This window comes from Thunnus thynnus, chromosome 13 (assembly GCF_963924715.1).
Source record: "Thunnus thynnus chromosome 13, fThuThy2.1, whole genome shotgun sequence".
Lineage (NCBI taxonomy): Eukaryota > Metazoa > Chordata > Actinopteri > Scombriformes > Scombridae > Thunnus > Thunnus thynnus.
The window spans coordinates 8,376,091-8,395,373 of NC_089529.1; the positions used below are offsets into that span (position 1 = coordinate 8,376,091).

At 36.8% G+C, this 19,283-nt stretch overlaps 1 protein-coding gene across 3 annotated transcripts; it reads right to left on the reverse strand.

The window, feature by feature from the left end:
• Positions 1-5,602: 5,602 nt before the first annotated feature.
• Positions 5,603-19,283, reverse strand: hrh2b (histamine receptor H2b). 3 transcript variants are annotated; one of them, XM_067607627.1, is made up of 4 exons: positions 19,188-19,283; positions 18,171-18,407; positions 12,906-13,773; positions 5,603-12,014 (listed from the first exon to the last, which is right to left on the reverse strand). In XM_067607627.1, the coding sequence occupies exons 3-4, from the start codon at positions 13,509-13,511 to the stop codon at positions 11,532-11,534; spliced, it is 1,089 nt and encodes a 362-aa protein (XP_067463728.1). In that variant the 5' UTR covers positions 13,512-13,773; positions 18,171-18,407; positions 19,188-19,283; the 3' UTR covers positions 5,603-11,531. The 3 variants fall into 3 exon arrangements, with proteins under 3 accessions (XP_067463728.1, XP_067463727.1, XP_067463726.1); XM_067607626.1 differs by lacking the exon at positions 18,171-18,407; XM_067607625.1 differs by having other exon boundaries at positions 12,906-18,407.

Consider the following 19,283-nt stretch of genomic DNA (forward strand, 5'->3'; position numbering starts at 1 on the left):
TACCTTTTTCTAGAGCCTACACAATTGAATTATCCATGATCCATGTCTGGTTTAAAAAGAAAATAGGGAGTTCATGTTGTGGTTTAAGGCTGAAGCCCAGATTCTTGAGGTAAATCCAATCGTTTTTTAAATTTTTTAAAAAAAAATTCTACATCTTCTCCCTTTATTATTTATTTATTTATTTATTATGATGACAAATGCAAATGCTTTACATTAAACATACACTTTATATTCATACTGTAGCTGTGCAATTACACAATCACAACATGTCCTCAAAAGAGGTGATATTACAGCCTAGTGAATCATCAGTAATGCAGTATCTGTATTAAATCAGTGCTTCCTCTTGTCTGCCTTATGAAGTGGACATTTAAGGCTGTGAGATGATTTCTCTATCCAAAAATCATGTAGGATATGAAAACTGCAACCCAGACTTTTTTCTATTTACCCCTAAGTGTTTTCAACACAACACATAAAATTTCTGACTGTGCCACAGTCTCCATATGAAAATTTGAATGATACATTATTTGATAATGATATGAACTATTACTCTATTTTTATTTGATTACTTTTTTGTAATATGTTTTCATGTGTTACAGTCTATGTATATGTAATGTGTGCCTTATTGAGACCTGTGATTTTAGACTTTAAATAAACTACTTAAAATATAAGTCATATAAGTTTCATTTTTGCTGGATGTGACATCAGCCAGATCACAAATGATGAATCCTTCCCTGCAGAAACTGTTGAAGTCCCAACAAGTTTCTCTTGTGTCAACATATGGAAATCCTTAGTTGAAACAACAAGGTACATTTTATTATTGTGCAGTAATGCATACCCATTAAGTCTCTGCTTTTTGGCTGAAATCAGGTAAATGGGGATTTGAGAGGGTGGGTCTAGGGTCTGAGTTTCAGTATGTATCAACTGTGAATACATTTATTGGAAATAAAATGAATAAAGAAATGATTGCAAAAAAAAAAAGATGGATAGGAGAAAAGCTCTATCTAAAAATACACTGTGAAACACATCCTGGAAGAATGTCTGTCTACAGTTATAATATTAATCATCACCATGATTATCATCTGTACAGCTTTGGCAGGAAAGCTCATCTATAATCCTGAATGCACATTTTTGTCACTATGGTGATCAGACATCCAACAGAACTGAGACGCTGTCATTGCTGAAACAAAACTAAAGTGTGACAAATCCACATATATGCAAGCAATAGCCCATAAACACACAGTCTACTCTATCACGAAGTGACAGGTTATGTAAGCTTGCAGTTTGCTTGCATTTTGGAGACAGCGCTTTTTGTTTCTCACTCCACTGAACTGGGGAAATGCTCTGGGAGAGCATGACGCAGTGCTTCCTCCCCTTCATCCTCTGTCTTGTCTATATTTAATGCTTATAGATTCTATTTATCTCCTCACAGTCACAATCATCATATAATTTTCAAAGGTCTCCATTCTGTCTCTATCCTAAATGTCACAAAAAAAAAGAAAAAAATCAATACAGCAAGAGTAAGACTATGACTTTCGTGACTTGAGGTGGTTGTTCGCACAATCCTGTTTATATCCCAGGAGGGCAGCACTTTACTCAGAGAGTTGCAGAGTAAAAATAGCAGCATAGTAGAACACACAATGTCAAAAAGAGTATAAGCATGTGTATGATATTAGTAATTACTGCAATGAAGAAAAAGAAATACATCTCCTTTTTTTTTTTTACAGTATCAGGCCACTGGCAGTCTTACATGTTGTCATACTTTTACTGGGTTTTCACTGCATTTATTTGTGGCTCTATTGTGAAGAACATAAAATGAGGTAACACATTACAGTATTTAAGATTTGCGGTGAACCCTAAAAGGAAACAAACTTTTTTTATTATTTACCAGTTACAATGACTTACAGCGCACAGAAATTGTAAGCAAATGAGATTTATGAACCAGCTCTTTGTGCCTTTGTAACTGAGAAAATGTTGGATTTGCCTATGAAAATGTGTATTGTTGTGTTTAGCAAAGCATCTTGTGGGACCAGAAAGTAACTTGCTGGAATTTTTATTTGCTCATTCATCTACCGACTCAGTGTAATCATGTCTGCATGCCTCCTAGAGACCATGGGGAGGCAAAGCTATGTCAACAGACATAAAACATGGATAATTCACAGGTCTAATTTCTGTATCACTTCTGTCTTCTCTCTATGGTACTGTCAAGTTTATGCTCTTTATCACAAGCTTGATCCAAAGCCTTTACAAACCATATCAGATAGCATATTACATTGCAGTAAAAAGCAAAAATAATCATTGTCACCCACAAAAATTTAGATTCCCTAAAACTGTGAAATCTCTTCTGACAACTAATAGGAGTTTTCTAATGTATACTTTGATTATTATACTTTGATTATTGCAGCATATTTCTGGCCCCACGATGAAGGAAATGGTAAAAAAAACTGATTTCTTTTATTAAAAATGAGAATTTTTTTCTCATAATGGCATCAATACTGTGCAAGATTCATTTTTAATGATATTGACTTATTTTGCTTTGAAAGTCAGACCCAGAGCACATTCATTCATTCATTTGCAGATGGCTGGTGAGTGAAGTGACACATTTGTCCGTATTTCCCTCAGAGTTGGCTGTTCAGTTTCATCAGTATAAAAACTGCTGCTGGGTGCAGGCAGCTACACAGCTGACCCCTGCAGCAGCACTGCGTTGCCTCCCACACTCACATGTTAAGTCTGCCAAGCCCCCGCGCTGAGCATGCTCAGACAAACCTGCTGCTGGATCTCTAGACAGGAATCTTAGCAGTCAACTGCACATGGAGTGATTAGAAGTGACAAGAACAGTGGGAGGCCGAGGAGCTGAGATATCTGGCAGTGTGAGGCAATGGCAACAGCTGCTTTATTGCTGAATCCACACACTAACTCACACACTCACACAAAAAACACATACAGGCCCACAAACACACGCCATATACAAGAACACAGGTTTTGGCTGTAACACATGAAAACTTTAAAACATGTCAGGTTTAAGCAAATCAGTGCATAAAATAAAATGATTATAAGAACACTATAACGTAACATACTGTATGAAGTATATGTATAGAAATGATGATTGTCTACTTGTAAGCAAGTTATTGTTTTGTGGATGTATTCAACACCTGCAAATCAATGAAAGCTGCAAAATTAAATTATGTGAAGTTTAGCTGCAACATACATTTGCTACATGTTTTGTAGGTTGAATGCTACATGTTGAAATAACCAAAAGACTGCTACATGTTCACAATAATGCTGATCAAGGTCAAAATAGAATTCATTATCATTCTCTACATAAACAATGCTCACTGCTCCACAATAGAGGTTTGCAGGTTTAATACCTTGGTTTAGAGTGTTAGCATGCTAAAGTTTGCTAGTTGGTGCTAAACACAAAGTACAGCTGAGGCTGATGGGAAGGCCATTAATTTTGCAGATATTTGGTTATAAATCAAAGGTTTTGGATAAATGAAAATGGTGACTTGGTCATGGTGCTTGATATCTATTCCAAGTACAATCCATCTAATAGTTGTTGAGACATTTACCTCAAAAGCACAAACATCAACCTCATGGTGGCGGTAGAGGAAAAGTCACCCAGGTCGTTGGGATTAATCATCTGGGAACCATCTCTCTGCAAAATATCATGGCAATTCATCCACATTACATAGGATGGTTAAAAATCAAAATATAAAGCAACAAAAGATGAAACATGTCAGTAAAGGAGGAAGTGTGTACCTGTAACTTTTGTCAAACTTGTGTTCAATTCAGTTGCTCTGCATGACTATGAAATAAGGCACTGTCTCCTTTGAAGCTGGCACTATTCTCAATACAGAAGTGCTGAGGAAGCTGAACCCATGTCAAGAAGATGAATGTTACAGCACTGGGTTATAGCAGAGTTGAAGGTTTAACATCACGGCATTATGTGTTCAAATACTAGAAATCTGCAGATTAGAAATGAGACACAAAATGTAAACATTAAAGGAATAACTTCAACTTAAAGGTTCTTTCATTTCTTCATGTGTAGTCTGACCAATTGGCAAACCTCAACAAAATTCACTCCCAGTGCAACCTGCGGAAGAAATTTGTTAAATTATCCATGGCAACCGCTGTCCTGCTCAGGTCCACTGAGGACAATTAGGACATGCGACTTAACAAACACCAGCCAGCACTCCAATCAAATACACTGGCAGTATAATGCCTCATAATGCAGGCTCAAAAAGCTGCAGAGAAACCAATAAAAGGAATTTTTTTTCTTGCACCTCACCACCCACATTACCTCCTACACAGTTGCATAATGTAGGAAGATATTTAAAAAGTGTTATCACATTTGCACCACAAAACATAGATAGATAAATAAATAAATAAGTGCACAGGATGATGATGCAAATATGTGCTGTCTAAACTTAACTCGATCAGTTAACAATTTCTGGTGATATTAAAATCAGTGTTTGATTAATTCTAGAAAAACAATTTTAGAACATACGCAAAATCCAAAATAATGAACTCATTTCCATAGATAACGAAGTAATCCTCTTTATTGTCTTTTATCAGTAATTTCCTTGACATAGTTTCACTTCTCTTTCCTGCTCTGCTTGATCTTTGCACTGAGGAGAGTCCTCATGGACTGACACATCTCTGCCTTCACTATGAACATTAATTAAATTTAAGAAAAAAATCATTGGAGTTTTTAGTCATTTTCTATTCCCAAATCTCAAACCCTAACATTTATGAGGAGCTTTTATATTTAATGAGTTGGTGAGTTTCTAACTAATCAAACAGACCTCTTAAACTTGTATTCCCTTTTTAATGATAATAATAATAACCATCTTATCCTATTCCCTTTTTATTGTAATACCTTCTTATCTTATGTTTTTATCTTACCTTATATGTTTTTCTACATGTAATACCTTCTTATCTTATATGTTTTGGTCATGTATAATCCCATTTGCCTATGTTTAGTGCTTTTTATCTTGAAGCACATTGAGTCTACACCTGTTGTGTGAAATGTGCTTTATGAATAAACTTGACTCGACTAGTGCAACCCTTTGAGGACATACTATTACAATGTCCTATACCAGACAGTCAAAAACATCATGTTGCTACTGTATCTTTCAGGGCCCGGGCAGAAATATCACCAAGTACAACGTACTATAATCCTGTCTGCAAAAGCCATTATTCTTTTTTTTTTCTTTAAACCATGCATACCACATTGAGAAAGGCCTAGAGAAGGGTCAATGTAATATTTCTGCAAGTATAGTCGGCAGGGTGAACACTAGTTAACACTGCCATCTGGTGGATATACTGTGTTTAGACAGAACAAGTTAAATATTGTCTGGACTGCTATCTTTGATAAAAGCTGCAGTATGCCCCATAGGTACACCACAGGCTTAGCCACATATCTTAGTGAATCCACTGACTGAAAAAACTAGCTTGTTTAGCCAGTAAGGTTGAATCTGTTCACATCTATGAATGCTGCCCCTTAGAAAAGGCAACAATTTGACCATCGCCATTGCTAGATAAACCCACAAGGAGAGAAAATAACACAAGTTTATTTAGCAGTTTGCACAATGGACATTTTGTCCCAGACAATACAGAACCACCACAAACCATCTAACAGCACACAATGCTTTGTAGCCCCTTGTTTCACCAATTCTCCACTTTTCCACTTCAGAGAAATGAGGTGACAAAATTGCTACAATTGGATTCTTCAGAAGATTGTTGCAGTGGACTCGCACTGACAGTGCCTCCTCCTCTCAGCACTGATAATACAACTGTTGCTCTTTGATGTTACAAGTTGTTGGCAGCTGTGGCTTTTTGTCACTGATTACTCTGCCCTGTTTTCAATGCACTACTTCTACTCATCCCCTGAAGGCAGAAAAGTATTCCACATTGTCATTATGGCTGTTTTCCCAATTTCGTGATAAAGAATAAAATTCTTGCCATTATTTGCCCCCAGACCCTAAGCTGCTGGTGACTGATGTCAAAGTCAATAAGAATTTAAATAAATCTTTAACCCTAGTGTGTATTGAGCCCTGCTGCTATATATTTTTCATTTTTTATGGTCTTATTAGGGCTTCCATATTTAACAAAGGTGACTAAATGTGGTCATGGCCAAAAACACAATTTTTACACCAAATTAGGAAATATTTCATGTTTAGAAAAGAGAATTTTGCCTGCCATCACTTCCACTGGAATCATGTTAGGAAGTGATCTTTCAACAATCAATATGAATAGGAGCAATTATTACAGTAAGTTAAAACTGTTTTGATAATGGACACTTGAGCATGTGATTATTGTTTTAAAACGTATCCTTTAAGTAAACTATGTTCAAAACCTCTTTAAGACTTCAATTCTTTAAAATTCTTAAAATAAAACAGCAAAAAGTGACTGTGGTGTTGTATCTCAGCTATGGAACTTTCTCATCCTTCACTGAACAGTAAAGTAAGTGATATTAAATGTTCAGCCTTCAATCACATGACATGGTTAAGATTCATGACTTGTCCTTCTCCTGGTTCTATCCCTTTTGTTTTGTTCTCCATAAATGTATACATGCAATTAGTGTTTATTGTGGAAGTGGCACATTTAACTTTTATACTGTATCTTCTAGTATTGTGATGCTGCATGTCTCATTGTAATCACATTGATTAACAAACCTCTCCCTATTTGTCCTAATTTGTTTTCTCTTGGTTTCAACGCTGCATTTCATTTCAACAATTCTCTTTTGCAGCCTTCACTGATGCGAAAATGTAAAGTTTAATCCTAACAGGCAGCCTAATTCTACTAACATTCTATCTATGTCTATCTGATTAAATTGGCTGTTCTCTATTAACACAGATAAAATAATTGTTCACACAATGTATTATTGACATTTAGATAAAAATGTTGCTCTTTGTACAGCAGGTGGAGTTTTATCATATGGAGACATATGATAGGAAGTGATAATGTAAGAGTCAACAGCAATAACCACAATGAAAATGAGACACTCAACATCTGAGATCACAGAAGGTAGCCTGGCCACCAGGCCTTATAAATAATGAGATAAGCAGAATATTGGATTAGCACACTTATGAGCCAGTGATACATTTTCATAAAACACATGATGACGCACACTGTGTGGCTCCAATGTGTATCTGAAAATGTCTTTACTAGGCTTTAATATTATCAAAAAGCACATTTTGGTCCCATTATGTACAACAAGAGAGAAGGATATCATGTGGCTTGATTACCTTGGTGGTGATTTTCCATATTATTCTTTTTGTTCTCTTTCTTTTGTGGTTCACTCCAGGTTCTGTTGCAGCACCCTATTTTTCATTAAACAATCTGCATTTACAGAAGCATAGAATCCATGCCGACTAGGTTTAAATGGATAGAGACTATAGATGAAGGGGATTTGCAGCTGTTATGAAGAAGTTGATTGCAATTATTAAAGCATTTTAAACCAGCACTAATGCAACAACCTACATTTGTATTAGTTATACATAAGTAATAATACTGTATATCTGATATTCGTTGTCTGCATTTGTTGTCATTTTGGATATGTTAGGTACCGAAATTGAAAAGCTAAAAGACATAGATTCACAATTTTACTCTTTATTTACTTTTGGCATCTGAGTAATGACATTATTGATAATTTCATTGTGTAATGTTCTTTAAAAGGGACATTCTGTATATTTCACTATAACAAATGCATGCAAGCAAATACATTGCATTTATGCATGCAATGTATTAGGACAATGGTCACTAAATGCTACTGAGTGCAAACTCTCTCGCTTATTTTACAGGAGGCATACTTTTCAGGTATATTAATTAATACATATTTTTTCATCTATAAATTAAAACAATACATTTTTTTTAGGGAATACATTTTTCTAACATTACTTTTGACCATGGTGACATTGTTGTTGTTACCCACTCATGCAAGTGAATGAACTGGTCCCTTGACCACCTATGAAAACACCAGAAGAGGCACTATCAGGTTTTATTTAAACAAGAAAGAAAAAAAAGAATGATTCTCTGTTGAGTGTGATTAGCAAAAACACTTTAAAAATGGTTTATTCTTCAAGTATATTGAGTCACGTTTGTACTTATTTGAGATTTGGGAAACTTTCCAATATGATTACTGCAGTTTATTCATGGAAAGATTACTGTAATATTTATGGAAATTGATATTAATTCGGACAGGACCACCAAAGGAGTCAAGTTGTGCGTGTCTTGTTAGTGATTGTCTTGTATGAAATTGGCTTGTCTTACAACCAAATTACTTTTGATGATATTATTATTGGATTAGAATAATAGTCACGCATGCATACTAATAGACACACACTCCCAAACTGAGGTCCATACCCCTGCCCCTATACTGAATGAAAAAGATAAACCTGGTTCCTCCCCTTTGTGAACTGCATTTGCAAACAAAGACATGCTTCTACAGCTTTAGACATGCAAGAATGTACATTCACTGTACCCACCTATGCCCCTTCTTCATGTCACCAAATCAGCTGAGATGTCAGCCATCTCCAAACCCGAATTAGAGTTATTATTTGGATGCTTCTGTCATTTAGCCACAGCATCCAGAAAGTTGTCTGACCCAGTTGTACTGAATGACAGCTCTCCTGCACAGTGAAGTTTTCTGAGACCAAACAAAATCAACAAATTAATGCTTTTGTTTCCATACATGGAGTATTTAATTCTAAAAATGCTGTAAAATTAATAATTTAGCATTTTGGTTGGAATTATGGTTATTTGCTTACTGGGAGCTCGATGAGGAGACTGAGACAACTCCTATGTTTGTGCAAGAATGGAGCTGAAGCCAGGAGGTGATTAACCTAGCTTAGCATAAAGACTGAAAGCAGGGGGAAACAGCTGGCCTGGCTCTGTCCAAAGTTCAAAATATGCCTATCAGCATCTCTAAAACTAAATTAACATGCTATATGTTGTTTGTTTAATCTGTACACAAATAGAAATGTAAAAATATCAAGTTTGGCTTTTACAGGGAGTTATGTGTTGTAACTGATTCTTGGCAAACAGCAGCTGGGAGCAGTGACCTCCTGGAGTCTTGTTGTCAACATGAAATCACCAGACAATCAGCAGCAATTCCAGGAAGTCACTATGCCCATTGTGATGAGATTGTTAACTATGCAACATGTAAACACCTAATTTCTTTTGCTTTGGTTTTCCATGCACAAAGTCATAGTTAGTCATAGCCAGTGATGGGGCATCCTCTGATGGATTCCAACAAGTTTTTTAGAGGCAACTGTTTTACTTCCATGTGGTTGCACATGCAACATTCAGTGTCTTTAACATGCTTGAGATGTACTGTATTTGGGAACAATATTAAGAACAGAAATGCATCCTCCTCAGTCCAGAGCACACATCTGCATTTAATATGATCGATCTATAAACGATCCTGCACTTCAAACAGCATCTGAATTAGAGTTAATGATTTTAATCACACAAATCTTCAACTTTATGTCACTATGTAGCTGCTTGCTTGATCGCTTCCTGTTTTAGACCTTATAATCATGAATAAAAGTGTCCTAATGTCTCCGCCTCAGCAGCACCGCCTCTTCTAAAGGGTTGAAACAAGTCATGACTTCATCCTCATTCCCTTTCCCTGCTTCTGTCTACTTCAACTACCATCAATGGCACAGAAGATCTCTCTTAGTTTGCCTTGTCTTGTCAGTGAAAACGTTTGACAACCACTAATGTTGAGGCTTTCAATCATTCAAATGATCAAAGAAAACACATTACCAATATTCAATATACAATACAGTATCTGCAATACATAGATAGCCTGAGCAAATGCAATGTATGCAAAAGTGGAGTTTTAAGAGTGACAGCCTTGTTGGTATAAAATTATTTACTAATTAAATAATACATGGATACAAAAGATTTAGTAATGAATAGAAAATACATGTAATTGACATTGACAAACTATAATAGATACATTTAATAAAAAATAAATACTAAAAAAATATTTTATGTGTCCAAGGGTGACATTATTCAGCTTTATACGTGAGAATGTTAATTATTATATAATATTAATTTATACATTTATTTGCAAGATGAATAAAAGCAACACAATTTTCTCTCAATGTGATTTCAATCCAATTTTATAGTTTTATCTTTCAGCTATCCACTGAAGGCAACCATGGTTGTTTTACAATTTTGTTAATTTACCCCCCTGATCATGACTCAGTTATGTTCACTCATCCACTATGTGTAGGTAGCTTTAAATTCACTATCAACCCTGATGCTTTTTTAATCCATCTTTATGCATTTTAGTTTATTTCCAGTCTGGTGGGTGGTATGTGTCTCTGTCTGTGTGTGTTATTTTCATGCTCTTTGATATTTACAACACTATCTGTCAAGTAGGCTACATTTGCACTCCCAATCATTTCTCATCCTTATTTAATTGTAGACAAGACATCAGTGGGTAGTAGAGTCAGGGTACTTCAACTGTTGGAGTTTATACAGGAGGAAAATCCTTGCAACAAATGTAAATGTAGCATGGTAGTAATGGTGATTTTATGAATGGAGATTTTGTTTAATTTAAGTAACATGTCCAGTAGAAAAGTATTTAAAATAAGTCAAAATTCTTAGGAGCAGCTTCACTATGTGACTTAATTTATGCAAGTGGTCTTCATCATAACTTCGAGTTAGACTATGTTTCTGGTATGCATAAATAATAATAATAATTAGAGTTAAAAAAAACTTTTATGGACATCTCATCAAGTTGCAGTTAATCATTTGGGTCATGCTGTTTAGGTCAGTCACACATATACACATATTGTACATGTCAAATCAACTTGCTGGTCACTTATTCACTTTCATTGGCAGGGTCAAGTGGGGAGAAAATAAACAATTTGCTAACTTTTAACCACATGTGTCTCCATGCAGCTTGCTGGGAAACTTACTGAGTCATCTATTCATTCCACTCAGATCTGCTCTGCACATTCTTTGATTGGAATTTCATTGTTGTCTGCTTTTTACATGTGTTCAGTTAACAGACTTTTCAGTACTGCAGATTTTATTCACAGTTGAGTTTGTTTTCATCAGGGTGTCCATTTAAAGCTGAAGGAAAGTTTTTATTGATTTTAGGCAGCTGGTTCAGCAAATAAAACACGATAGGTTATCAGTGTCACTGATCTTGACTTCGCTTTCTGTCATATACAGTTTGTCTGTCTCACGTATCACCAAACAGATGTCAGTTACCATGGATTTTGATCATAAGAATGAAAAAAACCCAGTTTCTGTAGGTTCTTGAAAAATGGCCACCTATATCGTGGACTATTCTTCCTGGAATCCAGTACATTAACAAAAATGTTATGTTACATTGTTGTAGCTTGAGTTTTACATGAATTCTATCATCTTTGGCACTATACACTAAACACCTAACTGATAGTGTAAATGGTTAGCTAATCTGGTGCTGTGAGCAGTGGAGCAAGTTTGTAATTTACAATATTTTGCTGCCAGTCTACAGTCCAGTTGTGGAACAGTGGATCCATGGCATTTCAACTTGGCTCATCAGGGATGCCATTTCTGTCATGTAGAGTAAGGCTTTTTGCCTCAGTTTCTTTCTTAACTGTGTCTATATGTTCTTCAGACTGTTGGGAAACCCTTTGTCCATTAGTAAATCGTTTTCTGCAATTGTGCACAGATGCTGGAGTAAGCTGCAGTGTTCTGCGAGAGGGTCCTCTGCAGCGAAGCAGCTCTCCGTAGGCCCTGTGGAAATCCCTGTTGAGAGCTGGATACAGGATGGGGTTAAGAGCTGAGTTTAAATAGCCCAGCCACAGGACCACAGAGTGAAGTGTATTGGGGGGGTTAGTCTTTTCCTTTATGCCCTTGCAGGTGAAGAAAGTGAAATAGGGGAACCAGCAGATGACAAAGGCCCCCAGAACAGCTGCCAGGGTCACTGTAGCTTTGTGCTCTTGGGCTATGGCAGCAGTTGATGCTGCGCGTGCAAATGATGGAGTGGCAGCACGAATACGCCGTACCTGTAAGGATTGGTTAAGAGAAGGTTAGAGAGCCAGAAGACACAGTAATGAGATATGGGGACTGTGTTCATTCATTTATCTGATGAATTTAATTCAGTGATACATTACAAATGAATATGATTTTGTTAATGTTATTTTAATGTCTGTTTCATATGTTTGTTCTACTAAATTGCCAATCACTAATATGATATCGTATTTCGTCCTGATTACCAGAAGTGCTGCAGGTCTTAAAGGGGAAATATCATGCTTTTTGTGGTTTTTTGTTATTTTCATACTGTTATAATGTCCAAAACTTGAGGTGAATGTATGTAAAAATGCTCCCTGCAATTCAAATGCCAGGGCTTCAGCCTGCTCTGAACACCCAGGTTGCTACTTCACCATTGAACTGATGTCAGATCATTGCCCACAAATGGCCATCTGTTCTGTAGCCTTTGTTGCTAAGGTTGTTGCTAAGGTTGTTCCATGGGTTGTGCACATTGTCCACTCGCATATTTTGGATCAGATTCAAGTTTGAACATGTACAGATGTATTTGAGAAGTTGAAATTTTCAATATGGAATGAGAAAAAGTAGTGAAATACTACTACTACTGTTTGCTTAAATAGATTGCAGAGGCTAACCAAGCAGAACAGAGGGGGCTCATCAGGAGGGGGCCTTGGAGAGACAGAAGCTAAAACGGCCTGTTTCAGACAGAGGCTGAACTGAGAGGCTGCATAAAGAGCCAGTATAAGATAAATAAGGAGTTTTTTTTAACTGTAAATCATGCAGAGATATCCCAGTAGAGCCCCAGAACATAAATATAGACCTGGAAATGTGCATGATATGTCCCCTTTAAGTTATGACCTTTTATATCCCACCTCAGCATGTTTTACAAAATGATAATAAACACTGACCTGTTCTCGTGCCACTCTGAATATGCAAAGATACATTCCACACATAACCAGCAGAGGCAGGTAAAATGAGCCAAAGGCATAAAAAAGAACATAGTTGTTATTCCATTCAAACTGGCAGTAGCGCTCCTCCTTGCCCCAGTCCAAGTTCTGCACTCTGTAATCCACTGTGTTCCAGCCCAGGTGGATGGGCACAAAGGACACAGTTAGTGACAAGGCCCAGATGGCGATCATGGCCAGTGTCACCCTTGGACGGGTAACTCTCCGGGTGTAGCTAAGGGGAGCTGAAATGGCCAGGTATCGGTCCACGCTGATTGCCAGCAGGGTCAGGATGGAGGATGTACACAACATGACATCCAGTGAGATGTAGATGTTACACAGGGCTCCTCCGAAGGGCCATTTCCCACTGCGTAGCTCCACAGTGGCAGACAAGGGCAGGACCAGCAGGCCTAGCAGGAGATCTGTCACTGCCAGCGACACCACGAAGCAGTTAGCAATGCGCCACAGTCGACGGCTGAGCCCCACAGCCAAACAAACCAGCACATTCCCACTGATGGTCAGAATTATAATAGACACCAGGACCAGCCAGCGGAGAGCTGTGGAGATCATGGTGCCCTATTCCTCAGGCACGGGGTCACTGACACACTGCTGCTGTCGCTATCTCAGCAGAAAAGGTTTAAACAGGCTCATCCACTTATCTCCACACTTTCTCAAATACTGCCAGTTTACATTTCCATCAGAAAATCCCTTCCACGGCTCCTGAGTATAAAGGTAATCAGGTTCATGAGTAGATCACTGAGTGGAAAGAACTTAACAGCCATCTTTTTTTCACAGTGCCACTGCTGTTGGCCTCCAAGGTAAACACTTCACCCTGGGAAAGAACAAGAACTGTTATTAACTGAAAATTCACATTTCACCGTATAAATAACATTTTATCATTTTTGTATTGGAAAAGTAAAGCATCTTTATCTTTATGATATTTCATGAAGTAGTCTAACTGCAGCTGCCTGTTGAAGGTCAGAAAACCAAAAATAGTCACTGAGCAGTTGACTTACAGATAAGGCTTCATGACATACTGTAGCTTTCTGTTATGGAGTTCTACAATTAAATGTATACTTATCTTGGTTTTGCAGTCAATATTGAACTATGGTTAATTACACTTCCCCCACATTGTGTTGTCCAGTAGCTTAACTGACAAAACAGCATAAAATCAAATAAGATGCCAAACAATAGACCACAGTACATACTCTAAGTGACACTGCTATATTTAAACCCTCATTCGTTCTTACAAAACTAATTCCTCTTTTTATATAAATGTATGTACAATGCACTCTGGTTTTTAGGCCAAATGCATGTTAACACTTATAATTACAGTATGCTTGGGATGTAGCTTTTAGCTACATGTATATCCCTGCCCTGTACTGTCTCAGCATTGGACATCCACATCCACATTCATTACCCAAATATGACTGTTTGTCACAATGAGCCACTTTTTGGTCATACATAGTTCACCTTTCTCTTCCACTATTCTCAAATTTGACCATACCAGTGATAACACAGGTGAATATATACACACATCTACATCCATACCAGAAACAACAAAAATAGACTGAATAGATAGAATATTTCTAGAGGCAAGTTGAGAAATACCACAAAAAGCACGACTCGTGTGTACAACGTGCCACCATTTCTACTCATGTCAGCGACCAGAAACTTGACATTACATTCCACTCTCTTATTTACATACTATCTTCTAAACTCTATAAAGTTACTATACACCCACAAGTTATACATATCAACTTCCTCAAAGCAACAACAATGTTCTTGTGCTTTTGTGTCTGTTTACTACATCAGCTGTTTATCATTTTCACATACAATAAAATCCTTTTAATGCTGGCACCACCATCCCTTGTAAAGCCTTATCAGATTCTACATCCCCAGTCTTCCAAATGCAACAATAGGGCTGATTTGCCTTTTTTCCGGAATCACAGTAGATTATTAGATTATTTTCCTCTTTGCTTTTGGTGATCTTAGCTGACATTATGCAGATTATACATTATAGCCCTTACACTAACAAATGAGACAGAGTCTGTAGCACAAACCAGAGTGTGTAGGGAGTGTTCAAAATATGATACATGCAGGACTTAGGGTGGCCTGGAGGCACATACACTCATGAAACATGTAATAGACCTAGATGATCAACAGCACAGAGAGAGAGATAAAGAGCTTTTATATGTATATGTTGAGACTGGAGAGCTAGTCCCTGGAAACAGTGTGGGATGTCCTATATTGTTCATCATGGGATGATACTGAGACAAGATCTTAAAAACAATCATAAAACATTCTGTCACAGTCTAAGGATAAAGTAAACAAATCCAAGCCTTTACATACATGGTGATTCAACAGAACTCTCTATTCTAAAAAAAGAAAGAGATTCCTGTGTATCCGACCACATACCTTGTGATTTAATACATTTTACTGGCTTCTTTTAGATATGCAAACTTCTTCACTGGTGGGTGTGCATCCACAAATACAATGGCTGAGTATTAAACTCAAAGTATGTATAAATTGGTAAAATATGATTGATCTCTGATCTATGATTGATCAAGCATCATAAAATCAGAAAGTTCCTGCATCACCTGCAAGCTATTCATGACTCTTTAAATGTATTTGAAATGTAAAATAAATTAGGCACAAGTATAATATGTAATGCTGTGTTTTTATGCAATATAGGAAGTAGCTCAACTATAACTGCCCAAGACTATTTGTGTATGTTCCACATGTTTGATAAAGTTATTTTTAATTTGCTGTCTGCTTCCTTCTTAGAGTGAGGCCAGCTGATGTACTTCCATAAAAAATAGATGACATTTGGCGAGGAACAGTAGTTCTCAAATTCTCTAATTAAGGCTGGATGATACTAAAGCAGGGGCAACTTTTAAAACAGCAGACTGATTGTGACATTAGATGGTACTGGTATGTGAATATTTCATGCACTCTCCATCCAGAATACACCCACCTATGGTTTAAACCATATGCGAATGTAATTGTGTAAAAGTGTAATTTTGCTGACAGGAATACTGGATATATGTTAGAATCTTCAAGCTCCAAAACCAAGTGAACCTGTATTTTCTAATTTAAGTCAAATCATCACATCATGGCTAAATCCCTACAAGCTGTTTGATACTGAGTTGACCCTGACCTCTGCCTGACTCCTCTGACCTACTTCTGGAAGAGGAGATTGAGACACACAAGCCCACAATACTCAATATCCGCTCATTTATGTTTAATAGGAGAGATCATGTCAAATTGGTAGTGACTACAAACAGCGGGAAAACAGAAGGAAGTGCAGTTTTCCAGGTTGTTCTAGGAACTGCCTTATCTTTTACGTTGTGATGATCGTGACCCCATTCAGGCTTTTTCCAATACTGTATCATCCCTGTTGTGATGACAAATATGATAAAAGGAAGTTTACAATGACAATGATAAGAAAAGCGGATATAGAGTCATAATGATTAGGTTAGAGTGGAGGAAATTGGTTGGTTCATTCTTCAAAACTAATTTCCTAAGCTAAGTTGACTAACGGATGTGAATGCAACAGAAAAGGTTAGTTCATAATTCAGCACTTTCAGAGTTCAATACACACAAAAATACCAAAAAGATTTGGTGTAAGTCATAGGAGGTTTATGTGACTTGCAACACCACAGAAGTCTGGTCAAAGGTCACAGTTCAGGTCTGCAAAATGGACCATTTAGTGAAAAATACCTAATCCACTTTCTCACTTTTATTATCTGGACATAATTATTTTATATATCAGCACATATTCAAGGAAAGTACCACAACAAAGTGCTAACATCCTTTGTTCTGCATGTCCCTGATATTTTGGTTTACACAATGCAAAAAGGAATTTGGTAATTCAGTTATAATAATACATTTTATAAGTATTAAGTCACTGTGCATAAGTTTAATTGTTAATCATCTCAAATGAAGAACATAATGTATCTTATGTTTCCTCAAGCTATATATTATATATGTTACCTATTAAACTATAGCCACTGTTTCACCTGTACCTGGCAATTCAGATAATCCAAGGTCATAATGGTTTTTTTAAAATAATGTCAATGGATTTCCCTCGGGGATAAACACTTCTTGTTTCCATGGTGACTTTGTTTGTTCAGCACTGGCGGAGTTTAGATCAAGCTGTATCCCTGGTCAGCCTGCAGCTCTCATTTGGTGCCAGAAGAACAAGGCTTTGTTGGCAATAAGCCACTGAGAGTCAGAGAGGATTGAACACAAAAGACAAAGGAGAAGAAAAGAAAAGGATCCATATTTGTCTACACTTTCATTTTGTTGCTGATGTGCCAAGAGTAAAGTAACAGGTGAAATACAACACTATAGTACCATGATGAGAACCTGAGATCATTTTACATTTCATTGCATAATTAATTTGCTTGCTTTCGAGAGAGTCTAGGAGGATTGGCAAAAAAAAAAATCAGACCTAATTACCTTCACATGAGCAGAATTGGCCAGAAAATGCATATTCTCAAACATTTCAAAATGATTTGAGTGATATTCAGAATTATTTAAAGGACTGGCATTAAATAAAATAACTGATAAAAGAAGCCTGTCATATGATTCTTTCAATGGATCCATGTGATGTGAAAGGCTGTTCTAAACTGTATTCTGTACTTGTATCTGCTGTATAGCAACACAACTACTGCACTGAGGGCTAAGTGTAAACTTTGGACACATACTGCACGTTCATGACTATATACTTCACCACCGTTAAGTCATTTTGACTCTTTGAGATATGCTTAATGCACAGCGTATCTGAAGCTTAGTGTATTAGTTCCGTAATGTCTAATGAGCCAATTCAAAAGTGGATTTGTAGACAGCCTTCCTCGATAAAACAATTGTGAGATATAAAATACCACCACCAGTCATGCATCTGCTCTACACACAATAATGTAATTATATGACATCATGTTTCTGGTCGGCAGCTGCCAACATCATAGAAGTATCTGCACACAGAGGTCAGGAACCTGAATATGAAAAATCCCCTGCATCATGGAACAAATTAAGTATAGCTGGTGAGGCAGATGAGTCAACAGTAGGAGATAACAATGTGGTAAAACATCCGGCCCAGGACAGCACAAGGTGGGACAGCAATATAGAATAATAATTTCACAACATCCTTTGACAATTCGCCAAAGTCACATCTAAGGAGAAGCTAATGTGTATGATTTGTGTATAGTGCATTTGTGTCCTTGCCTTCTTGAACTGAGCTTCTTGATTTTTCTTTTCTGCCATAAATTGAAGAAGACACACAAGACATGTTTTCTCCATGGTCTTATGCATGCTGTGTTGATTCCATTAAACAGGCGTCATAAAATATAAAAACGTCATTGCTTTGTGACTCATTAGAAAAACTCCACAGAATTGTTGTGATATCAACTGGCTACTTAACTGTCATGTGCTTTATCCAAATCATAAAATACTGTAGCAAGTCTGGAAGAAAGAGCAGTACAATTTAAATATTATTAAAACACAATTTATAAGAATAATTTAAAACAAATTAAACAATGTAGAGCTAAAAATCTGTTGTTATACAGTTATAAGAACAATAGACACAGGCTATAACTGTACACTTGAATACATATTCCATCACTGTTTCATGAATATTTGGCATAAGTGAAAATACATTTTAAAATTAGGTAAGCTATAAAAAAACAAACAAACAAAAGAATGGCCCCATGAAAAATTACAAGAGTCTAAAGTCCTGACTTGCTGTCCCACAGCTGCTCCACACACCGGAATAAAGAGGTTTAAACTGAAAGACAAACTGGCCATCTAACACTCCTTATCCGTGTCCAACATTAACATCCTGACACCACAAGCTAACTCAAACTCAAATATCTAGTTATGCTCATAAAGCTGCCAGATGTGCATATAGCTTTCCTTGCAATGCATATGTGTTTTATCTTATAAATTGTCTTGTGATGCTGCTTAATCAAGACTAAACCACTCACCTACATGCTAACTAACACCCTGTGAATGTGTAACCAGAGAAAAGGTGACATAAATGAATCACTAAGCAAAACATTCATACATTTATATACATGTCTGAGTCTTAACATGAACACCAAATATCAGTTCTCACATGAACCTTTATCATCGTCATCTTTGCGACTGAGAATTTCAAGATATAATGCAATACGTGCTTGGTTAACCCTCTTATTTCTCCACATAAAAACCTTGAATAAAGATGTTCAAAGCGTGGTGACTCACCTCACATGGTTTGTCTTACACATGCGTCTGATCCCAACCTTTTTCCCCAGATCATAAATGTACTCCTCTGCTTCCTTGATCCTGCTTATATGTAAA

What these genes read in the sequence shown, in the direction of transcription:
- hrh2b (XM_067607626.1), bottom strand. Translation starts at nt 13,511, where the DNA reads ATGATCTCCACAGCTCTCCGCTGGCTGGTCCTGGTGTCTATTATAATT. An exon ending in TCAGAGTGGCACGAGAACAG is followed by an intron (nt 12,015 to 12,905) that starts GTCAGTGTTTAT and finishes CAATCCTTACAG; the next exon opens with GTACGGCGTATTCGTGCTGC.